Genomic DNA, 11108 nt, shown 5'->3' with positions numbered 1-11108 from the left:
ACAGTCTCTCTCCCCCGGTAACCCACGAGTGCCACTAAGAAGAGACGTGGCCTGGTTTCCATTGGGTCTGCAGCAGCCAGAATGATGTCTTCAGATTCCTGTAACTTTGTGGGAAGAATTAGCCCCCAGACCCCTTCTCCCACTCCTATTCTCCTCGCCCACCCAGACTTCCCACCCTCAGCCCCTAATCAAGACACTTTCAAGGGCACCAGTGGGGGGCAGGAATTCCTAAACCCATGGTTCTCCAACCAGCTGTGGTAAAGGACCAGTTTTCATTTCTAATCCATCATGGACCAGTGCCTTGGCAAAATAAAATAAAACCTGGAAAAATGAAATAAAGACATACAGAATATAAGTCCACAGTCTGTATTACCAGATTTACCAGACGTAAAGTTACATTTCAATGACTATAATCAGAACAAACATAAGAAGAAAGGAAAATTGTGAAAACCGCTGTGAGCAAATAGGCAATTAATACAGAAAATTGCTACTCTGCCCATAACTTTTCGTCATTCCACGATCTTACATTTTTTAATTATTTTTTAAAGATTTCATTCATTCATTTGAAAGAGACAGAGAAAGCCCAAGCAGAGGGGAGAAGGGAGGGAGAAGCAGACTCCCCGCTGTGCTGGGAACCCGACATGGGACTCCATCCCAGGACCTTGAGATCATGACCTAAGCCGAAGACAGACACTTAACCATCTGAGCATCCCAGGTTCCCCTCCACAATCTTAACTAAACAAAGTTATTCCAGAAGTTGTGATTCTCCATATTATAAGTCTACAGCAGCTGTCAGCAAGCGGTAACTCACAGACCCGATATGGTCCCTGGGCTGAAAGTGGTTTTTACATTTTAGTAATGGTTGGGGGAAAAGTAAAAGAATAGTACGATTTTGTGACACATAAAAGTGGATAAAATTCAAATGTCAGTGTCAATGAATCAAAGTTTAGTTAATTCATTACTGAATTTCGAGCCCATCCACAACTATTCATTTCTGCGTTGGCCGTGGCTGCTTGGGGATACAGAGCTGGGCAGTCGTGAGAGAAACCGTATTTCCTCCAAGCCTAAAGTCTTTACACTGTCACCTTTTACAGAAAAAATTGACCAACCCGTGGTCCATGTGAACACACGGACAGGACACTGAATCACAACATTTAAAGTTTCAGCATGACCAGTGTGCTTGACTTGGGCTAGTTAATTTATGTCATCCCAACTGAGTTGACAGTAGCCCTATCCTCAGGAGATAATGAACCTCTAAATGTAGCTTCTTTCTTTGTTGAAAAATACATCGATATTTGTGTCCAGACGAGGAACATTAGAATTTCCTTAGTGAATTATGCCTCATTTTACCCCTAATGCTTTTTGCCTTATAGCCCATTTCTGTTTGCTCTCCCTGTACTTACACCATTTCTTTTGGTCTCTTTCATATTTTCCTGGTAAATCTGTTTTCCAGGCCATCACTTTCAGCCTTTCCATTTTCGTTGTGCTACTTGAGTGTGTCTTAGATCCTGCACTCAGCTGTGGGGAAGAGCCCGGCATCTGCCCTTTGGTGTCCGCTCTCTGTCCTACAGTAGAAGGACCTCTGGTCTTTAGCTGGGTATGTGGGTGCCCCACATAAAGACTACATTTCCCAGCATACTTTGCAGCTACATGTACCAGGTGAGGAGCCCTACCTAATGGGGTTTGAGTGGTTCACTTTCTTTGTCCCCTTTTGTCCTTTGGTCCTGCCTCCAAACCTGCCACCTGGAAAATGAACAAACCTGGGGATACCCCAGGAATGGCAGGCAGCTAGCAGGACCTTGGGTCCCTGAAAACCATATAGCTGGATTTCACGTAAGAAATAAGATTTTATCCATTTTAAGGCATCGTTATTTCTCTGTCAGTCACAGGAAACCCAGTCTCATATTGTAACTTTCCTCTGGGGCTGAGATTCTTTCTTTCTTTCTTTCTTTCTTTTTTTTTTTAAAAGGTTTTATTTATTTATTTGACAGACAGAGATCACAAGCAGGCAGAGAGGCAAGCAGAGAGAGAGGAGGAAGCAGGCTCCCCGCTGAGCAGAGAGCCCGATGTGGGGCTTGATCCCAGGACCCTGGGATCATGACCTGAGCTGAAGACAGAGGCTTTAACCCACTGAGCCACCCAGGCACCCCAGAATTCTTGTTTTTAAAGGATTATTTCTGCCTTCTGTTTTTCTTTGTTTTGTTTTTTAACATAGGCTCCATGCCCAGCTTGAACTTGAACTCGGGGCTTAAATTTGTGACCCTGAGATCACAACTTGAGCTGAGATCAAGAGTTGGATGCTCGAGTGGCTCAGTGGGTTAAAACCTGTGCCTTTGTGTCATGGTCCCGGGGTCATGGGATCGAGTCCCGCATTGGGCTCTCTGCTCAGCTGGCAGCCTGCTCCCTGTCCGCCCCCCTGCCCCCAGCCTTCCTCTCTGCCTACTTGTGATCTCTGTCTGTCAAGTAAATAAATAAATAATAAAATCTTTAAACAAAAAAAAAAAAAAAAAGAAAGAAAGAAAAAACATTCTATCTGTATTTCTATACATTAATGATTCCCTTTTAATGGTTAACAAATTCTAAACTGATCGGTGAATCTCTCCTCCTCTAGGAAAGATGAGAAAAAAGATATCAGCATGTTTAAAGTAGCCCCCCATCTTCCATTTTATATTGTCTATTATTTTAGTCCCTCCTTTATTTTTAAAATCCCCCAAATGAACTTTTTTTTTTTTTTATAGTTAATGCTTCTTTAAATCCACCAATGTGTTTACTGATCGTTTTCCTGACCATGATTTAGTACATACTTTGCCTTTGTTCAGGTCTGAATTTCCCTCTCACTGAAGCCAACCCTTCCACAAGAGCACATGGCTGGGAAACTCTTCCCAACGTTTATTTCCTGAAAAAAGTTGATGTTTCACCTTCCTTCTTGAATAACGATTCAGTGAGGGATAGGCTTCTTGGCCGGCAATCATTTCTTCTCGGCCTGACGACCACCTCATCTCATTGTCTTCTGGCATTTACCGCTGCCAACGAAAAGTCTTTGCAGAGCCGAATCGCTCTTCCTCAGGGAGCCATCGGACTTTTGTCTCGAGAGGAGTTGTTCATAGGGTTCTCCTTTTATGACAGGGTTGTTAAGCCCATTGTGTCCTGGGTTGAAGCGTCCCCTTCCAGTAGCTTCTCCCTATCTGTTCAGCTCTCCTGCCTAATGTGCAAGCCTGCGTTTCAGGTTCCTTAGAGTAGCTTTTTTCCCTCGAGGCCCTGGACATCTGTACCCTTGCCACCTCCTCAGGCCGGCAGGTGGAAATCTATTTGACCCTCTCTTCAAGAACAGGGTAGCTCTTTGCGACCCTGAAAGGTAGTCAGGCTCACGTTCTGTTCCTTTGTCTCTCTCTTACAGATCTTCTGTCACTCATGTGTCAGAGCCGGGGCTCCAGAACTTCTCTCTATGCTGAGGCCCCCATGGTGTCCCCACTCTCCCACCACCCAGCTTTGAGTTCTTGCCTTGTCTTTAATACGGGGTCACCCCTGGCTTTCTTCAAGTTAAGTTGTTTTTTTTTTTTTTTTTAACATTTTTACGCAATAGTGGGAGGCAGGCTGTCACCCTCCCAATTCACCACCGTACCAGAATCCTGCCAACGCTGTCCGCCTGTCTTTGAACGCTGAAGTGCCCAGGAGCTTGTTACCTCCCAGGTTCTGGAGAGATCCAAAATCTTGCTCATACTGGAGAATGAGAGGCAGCTGGGGGCAGGTTTCCTCCCGGCAGCTGGGCGGGGAGGCAGGTGAGGATACAGGTGGGCAGGCGACCGCACAAGCACCAGCCAGATGTTGTCAAGGTTCTGAAGCAGCCTGGGAGCCGCTGGGTCTCTTCCATTCTGGGGCCTCGTGAGGAGGGTGTATAGCGTGAACCCTGCTGGCCTGGGGCCCGAGGGGCAACGCGTTCTCCCTGCTAGAGCCTCAGTGGGTGAGAAGCATCATCACAAACTCTGGAGGAAACAAGGAGCTGGGCTTGGGCCAGTTCGGGTCAGGGATCCCAGAACACACTGGGCTCCTCCTGGGCGCTGGAAGGGTGGGGGCGGGCTGGGGAGGAGACTCACCGTCAAAGTCTACGGTGCCATCCCCGTTGAGGTCCACTTCTCGGAGCATCTCATCCAGCTCAGAACCCACCAGCGGCTCCCCCAGCAAAGCTGGTGCCGCCTGTCGCAGCTCTGCCACGGTGATCCGTCCATCCCTGTCCCTGTCAAACTAGGATTCCAGCAGGGCTCAGCCCCTCCCACCCAAAGCTGGCTCTGCCTGAACCCGTCTCTATCTTGCCACATCCTGGGCCTGGATGCCCCCACCTGCACCCATCCAAACCCTCCACCTCTTCCTAAGCTGGGACAGCAGGCCCCCTGCTCCAGGAAGTCTCCCTGGGCTGATCCCCCAGCTGAGAGTGAGCTGGACCTTCTCCAACCCCTCCCTGGCCCCAGGCCCCCTATCTGCAGGGCCGTGGGCCTCCAGGGGCTGAACCCCACCCCCAGTCTCTCTGGCCCGGATGGGAGGCCAGCAGGTCTGCTGTCCAGTCACCCAACCAGCACCCAACTCGACCACACTCCACACCTCTCGGAAGGCGATGCGCAGCTCCCGCACCCCCAGCATGTGCGCCGTCTCCTCCCTCAGCTTTGGGCTCATCAGTTCCACAAATTCCTCGAAGTCCACGCGGCCACCCACTGTGGACCCAGGCAGAGCGTCACGGTGGAAAGGGCCGGGCCCCAGAAGGGACGTTGCAAGCATCACAGGTGCCAGCCTCTCCCCAGCTCTGCATCTGGGAAGGAGTCCTCAGCATCCAAGCCCTTGGGGGTGGAGGGGAGAGGAGGCAGGAGCCCGGCTCTCCACGGGGACTACAGGGCAAGATGCTCGGGTGCTCTCATGGGGAAGGAGCCCAAGGTTCCGACCCAGGCAGCTCCAGGTTCAAACTCGCCTCGATTGCCAAAGGGGCACGGCCTTGGGGGACTCATGAACCCTCTTTCCTCATCCTGGGGCAAGGATGAGAGGACCCACTTTTGGGTGCTTTTGGGGTGGCAGGGCATGGCTCTAACATGCTGGAACCCCATGGGCAGCAATAAATGCACCTTAAGAAGTGTGCCCAGGCGGTCTCTTGATTCTAAGCACCATCCACTGTAAAAAGCACCAATGGGCAAATAACAGCTTTGGGGGAAAGAAAAGAAGCACAACACTGAAAGTGTTCGCATTAACCGTAAGTCACATCCCATTTTGGAAACCATAGAAAAACCAAATGCAGGTGTCCTGGAATGAAGGGAATCTGATATTTGACAAATCAGCTCACGATAATCACCAGTGCCTCGTCTATTTGATACTTAATCGCAAAGAAAGGCCAGCGTTCGGTCGCACTAGGCCTCACTGAACCTCGGAGGCTCTTTTCAGGGACCTCAGGAGGGTCAGAGAGACACAGAGAAGAGAGCCAGCTGGGAACATTTTATCACTAGTATCACAGAGGCAGAGGGGGTCCTTAGCCAAGCCCCAAGGGTCTCTTGGATCACGGGTGACTTTCATGACCCCTGCACCTAACAAGGCTAATGTCAGATGGTCAGAAGGCCCTAGAAACCGCCACCCACTCCCACCATCACCCCTGCAGACTCCCAGAGCCACCTCCCACCACCTTCTCACCATCCCCCAAGCCATGAAATTCAGAGAGAACCAGGGCTGCCCAGCCTGAGCACAAAGTTAGGTGACTCCCACCCACCCTGCCCTGGGACAGTGGGGGTCAGTCACTGACTCCTCATCTTGACGTGCTGGGAAACTTCGATGAGCTCCATCTCGGTGGGCATGTAGCCCAGCGTCCTCATGCAGTCGCCCAGCTCCCGGTAGCCGATGTAGCCGTCATGGTCAGTGTCAAACTCCTCAAAGGCGGCCTGCAGCTCTGCAGGGAAGGGAGGTCAGGCCCAGGCATCCCGGGTCAGGGACCCCTCCCACCCGCCTCTGCCAACAGCCAGGACCACTCACCATCCAGCTCCTCGGGGCCCAGCTCGCGGTCCTGCAGAAGCATAGTCCGCCATGTCCCTGGGGCCCATCCTTCCTCCTCCAGCCCTGGGCCACGATGGCCTGGGCAGGGCCAGGCCCACAAGGGCAGGAGAAGGCATCTGACTCCCATGGGCCCCTGGAGAAGACATGACCACCCCCCTTCCTGCTCCTGGGGCCCAGAGCTCTCATAGAATCCTGGGTCTGGAGCAGAGGTGGCCGGAGGCCTGAGTACCAGGAGCAGGGCAGGCCGAGTCCAAGGGCACAAGTGTGATCCCTGCCCCACCCCCACCCCCAGTCCAGGCCCCACCTGACCTTCCCGAAGATGCGGTTGAGCAAGGGTCCGTATGTCTTCTGAGCAGCATCGTGCTGAGGGCCAGAGCGATGCCGGTGGGACTGGCGACGGGACGCTGGCCCTGGGGTCGCAGGACCCGTCCCCTCCTGTCCTCCAGTCCCAGAGGGGTTCCTGCTGCTCCCTGGGGCCTCAGCACCCGGAAGAGGGGTCTGCTCCTGAGAGCTGCCAGCACCCTTCTGGGACCCTCGGAGCCCCCTCTCCTTCTTGCTCCTCTTCCTGGTCAAGGGGAGGTCCTCAGCACTAGTCCTGGAAGCCACGACCCCCGCAGGAGGCTTCTGCGGGCTGGGGGCCGGGTCTGGGCCATGCAGCCCCCTCACCTGCTCTGCGGCCATGTGGGGAGGGACAACGGGCTCAGAGACGCAAGACCAGGGAGCACCCCTGGTTCTCAGGAACCATAAAGCTGCTTATGCACCCCTACCATGAGAACTAATGGCCGATGGCCCGATGGCTGGGGATGGAGACTTGAAGGGGATTAGGGTAAGTGAGGCAGGCAGCACAGGCCCTAATCCGAACCCTCTGCCTGGGGGCAGAGCCACATGGGTGAAGAGAACTGTCCCCAGCCACAGGGGTGCCAGGACACAAGGCTACAAGGAGCTTAGGACTCTTGCTCCACCCCCCACGAGCTGGGAGGCCCAGCAAGTTCACCTCTCGGTCGCCTCGTCTATGAAACAGGAGCGGGGGAGGTTGGGGGGGGCATATCGCTGAAGAGGCAGGGACTCTCTGTCCTTGACTCCAGTCCCCAAATCCAGTCGTGTGACATGGGCAGGACTTAGCTAAAAGAGGACAAGGGAAGTCCCGTCAGGAAGCAGACAGTGGGCAAAAGCTGGGAGAAGGGAGAGACCAGGATGAGTCGCCCACTGCAGCCCCCTGTCGGCGGGACATTGTGGCCAGAGCAGAGGGTGTCTGAAATGGCAGAAGGGAGGCCCAATCCCAGAGGCCTTGAATGCCAGAGTGAGGGACATGGAAGGGATGTCAGAAGAGGTGGACCCTAGAGGCGGGGGGAACCCAGAGCCTTCTCGGAGGCAGCTCGGAGGCAGCTCGGGCCCAGGGTGAGGAGGTTTTAGCCCTCTGGCTCTGTCAGGGATGGGGTGGCCTGGCTGGTCACTTGGCCCTGCTAGGCCGGGGTTAGGGTTTCCCGGCGAGCAGCCCCATGAATGATTGATGTCTTCTCAGCTTGGGTTTCATGCCGGCCGCCTTAGCGCCGCCGGGCGCCATGCAGCAGGCCCTGCTGGCGTGGGGCCCCGCGGATGGCTGGACCCCTGGGCAGGCAGGCACGCCCCAGACTGCACCTCACAGGTAAGCCAGGCCTCACCTGTGGGGGCTCAGGGCAGCTCAGGGCTATGATCCAGCAGAGTCTGCAGCTGGCAGAGCAGGGTCTGCCTGAGGAAGAGGCTTAGTGAGGAGGAGAGCCCAGGGCTACCGGCAGACGGGCCGGACGGTGGGCACAGGCAGGAGCCAGACTTTGGGGGCTGTCTACACACTCCCTTGACTCAGCCCTCAGCACCTTCTCCACCCTCAGAGGGAAAGTCCCTCCACCCATAAGGTCTGTGAGGAAGGTGGAGGCCGGGTGGGAGAGGCAGCAGGCCTCCAGGGTCCCAGCCACTCTATCCTCATCACGCTGCTCAGCACCGACCCCTTCTGTCTGGTGGCCTCGGAGGACCACCTTCGGCCTGAGCTGTGAGAATGAGGACAGGCCCCCAGAGGGAGGTCGAGGGTGATGAAGAGGGTCGAGCTGCTTCCGGGACGGCTGTCCTGGCCTGAGCCGCAGACCCCCACCTGAGTTCAGGCACTGCACATGCTTCGGGGAGGGTCTCCTCTGGCCCAGGATCCTGGGACTCCTACGGGCCCATGGGGTCCTGGCTCCCCCACCATCACCCCCCGTCTGGGGATCTTAAAGCCCTTGAATGCCAGGATACCAGATGGGACAGGGCCTGCGGCGATCTGACCAAGCAGTTTGCACAAACTGTCCTCCCTGGAGCCCCAGGGGTGCTCCCCTTCCTTTAATCTGAGCACTCCCTTCTCGTTCATGTGGGAGCTCTGCTGTGCTATTTTATTTGAAGAAAACATTCACAGCTTTAAAAATATGTTTGAAAGCCAACTCTATCGGGGGCACTGGGATTCCGAGTGGCAGAATGGTTAGGTGTGAGTTTCAGGCCTGGAGCCTCTGTCCTGCCTCTGACCTTGGGCAAGTCACCGATCCTCTGAACCTTCCTTCCCTCTCCTGTAAAATGGATTGTCTGAAGACTAGGTGGCGTCCTCTACTTAAAGGCCCCGGCCGAGGCTAACCACCCAAAAGGCGGTGATGATGGCTCAGAGAAGGACAGTGACGTGCCTGGAGATACACAGCACCCTCTCTCTCATACTCAGTCCCTCATGATTCCACTGATCCATCAGGCGCCCACCCTGTGGACAGCACACAGGGGACCTCGGACGGACACCGCAATGGAAGCCGACCTGGGTGCCGCCGGCCTCAGGCCCCGCACAGAGCCAGACGATGAAGACTACTATCCCCAGGGTGTCTGGGACACGGTCTTCCTGGTGGCCCTGCTGCTCCTGGGGCTGCCGGCCAATGGGCTCATGGCGTGGCTGGCCGGCTCGCAGGCCCGGCAGGGAGCGGGCAGGCGGCTTGCCCTGCTCCTGCTCAGCCTGGCCCTCTCGGATTTTCTGTTCCTGGCGGCGGCGGCCTTCCAGATCCTGGAGATCCAGCGGGGAGGACACTGGCCGCTGGGGACGGCGGCCTGCCGCTTCTACTACTTCCTGTGGGGCGTGTCCTACTCCTCCGGCCTCTTCCTGCTGGCGGCGCTCAGCGTGGACCGCTGCCTGCTGGCGCTGTGCCCGCGCTGGTACCCAGCGCACCGCCCAGCCCGCCTGCCCCTCTGGGTCTGCGCCGGCGTCTGGGTGCTGGCCACGCTCTTCAGTGTGCCCTGGCTGGTCTTCCCGGAGGCCGCCGACTGGTGGTACGGCCTGGTCGTCTGCCTGGACTTTTGGGACAGCGAGGAGCTGCCCCTGCGGATGCTGGAGATCCTGGGGGGCCTCCTGCCTTTCCTCCTGCTGCTCGTCTGCCACGCGCTCACCCAGGCCGCCACCGCCGGCAAGACCTGCTGCCGCCGGCCGAGGCCCGCGGCCTCCCGTGGCTTTGCCCGCGTGGCCCAGACCATCCTGTCCGCCTACGTGGTCTTGCGGCTGCCCTACCACCTGGCGCAGCTGCTGTACCTGGCCTTCCTGTGGGACGTCTACCCCGGCTACCTGCTGTGGGAGGCCCTGGTCTACTCCGACTACCTGACCCTGCTCAACAGCTGCCTCAGTCCCTTCCTCTGCCTCCTGGCCAGTGCCGACCTGCGCGCCCTGCTGCGCGCTGTGCTCTCCTCTTTCGCGGCGGCTCTCTGTGAAGAATGGCCCGGCAGCTTCACGCCGGCCGAGCCACAGACCCAAGTGGATTCTGGGGGCCACACTTCGCCAGGGCCCATGGCCCAGCCACAGTTGGATTCTGTGGCCCCTCCACAGTTGGATTCTGTGGCTGCCCCACAGGCGGACCCCACAGCCCAGCCACAGTTGGATTCTGTGGCCGCCCCACGGGCAGACCCCACAGCCCAGCCACAGCTGGATTCTGTGGCCGCCCCACGGGTGGACCCCACAGCCCAGCCACAGTTGGATTCTGTGGCTGCCCCACAGGCAGACCCTACAGCCCAGACACAGTTGGATTCCGTGGCTCCTCCACAACTGGATTCTGTGGGACCTCCACAGGTGGACCCCACAACCCAGCCACAGTTGGAACCTGTGGCCCCCCAACAGGCAGACTCCTCTGCCCAGCCACAGTTGGAGCCTGTGGCCCCCCCACAGTCAGATTTTGTGGTCCAGCCTCAGCTGAACTCCTCAGCTCAGCCCCAGGTGAACCATGAGGCCCAGCCCCATTTGGACGTTGTGGTTCAGGCACAAGAGAGCCCTAAGGCCCAGACCCCCGGGCCCCCTTCTGGTTCAGCCCCCAGGCCCCATGATGAAGCTTCCTCTGCTCCCTCCACAGATCCCACCCCAGAAGCCCCCGAGAACCCAGCTGTGCCTGCTGCCTGTGAGGGAGAAAGCCCCAGCAGTGTCCCCCCAGAGGAGACAGGCCCCACGTGAGGGTCCTGGAAAGCCCAGGCCCATCAGGGCAGGGGAAGAACCTGAGGGGGACAAAGGAAGCAGCCAGTCAGAGCAGAGGGGAGCCATGGAGGACGTCATTGTGGAAAACCCCACCCAGTCCCCGGGGCCTGGCAGGAGGACCTTGGGGAAGTGAAAAATGAAGCACCCAAATGTCCCAGGCAGTTTGTCGCAAACGTCTTGTCCCCACTCAGGTCCCACTTATCCCCTTCACCCAGTGGCCTAGCAGTCGGAGCCCGTGGTCTCCGGGGGGGCTCTGTCCCCGACAGCCCAGACCCCCCGGACCGTCTCCCCCAGCCTCAGTCCTGCAGGAGACCGCCAGCAGGGGCGACCTCCCCGCGCTTGCGCCGGCCTCCCTTTGCTCCTTCTCTCCCTCTGCTCCTCCCTCTCTGACCCTGTAACAGTGGGGCCCGCGGACGCCAAGGGAGGAAGTCCCTGCAGACAGGGAGGGCATTCAAGAGCCTGCAGGACCCCGGGGCCTAGGAGCCCAGGCAGGCTGGCCGGGCCCCTTGCCCACAACAGGTGGTGAGACCTTCGGCGGTCTTCCCTCAGCAAGGCAGTGGGAGCGGAGGCCAGAGCTACCAAGCCCAGATTCCACTCA

General features: G+C 56.9%; 2 protein-coding genes across 2 annotated transcripts; one reads left to right on the top strand and one right to left on the bottom strand.

The window, feature by feature from the left end:
• Positions 1-3195: 3195 nt before the first annotated feature.
• Positions 3196-6702, bottom strand: CABP4 (calcium binding protein 4; the record flags this gene model as incomplete). The annotated part of the gene is made up of 6 exons (XM_082748696.1): positions 3196-3983; positions 4095-4242; positions 4597-4706; positions 5774-5917; positions 6001-6031; positions 6331-6702. 6 exons carry the CDS (start codon positions 6700-6702, stop codon positions 3955-3957), a joined length of 834 nt encoding a protein of 277 aa, XP_082604822.1. The 3' UTR covers positions 3196-3954.
• A 1745-nt stretch (positions 6703-8447) lies between these two features.
• On the top strand, positions 8448-10668 carry GPR152 (G protein-coupled receptor 152). Its single transcript, XM_082683394.1, has 2 exons — positions 8448-9883; positions 10163-10668. Exons 1-2 carry the CDS (start codon positions 8744-8746, stop codon positions 10487-10489), a joined length of 1467 nt encoding a protein of 488 aa, XP_082539520.1. The 5' UTR covers positions 8448-8743; the 3' UTR covers positions 10490-10668.
• Positions 10669-11108: the final 440 nt, after the last annotated feature.

Source organism: Mustela nivalis (assembly GCF_964662115.1).
Source record: "Mustela nivalis genome assembly, chromosome: 9".
Lineage (NCBI taxonomy): Eukaryota > Metazoa > Chordata > Mammalia > Carnivora > Mustelidae > Mustela > Mustela nivalis.
This window is presented reverse-complemented; position numbering and strand designations above follow the sequence as displayed.

Excerpts from the sequence above, each read along its gene's own strand:
- GPR152 (XM_082683394.1), top strand. The coding sequence starts at position 8,744 with ATGATTCCACTGATCCATCAGGCGCCCACCCTGTGGACAGCACACAGG. Across the intron at positions 9,884-10,162 it reads CCCCTCCACAGTTGGATTCT|GCAGACTCCTCTGCCCAGCC; the intron begins GTGGCTGCCCCA and ends GCCCCCCAACAG.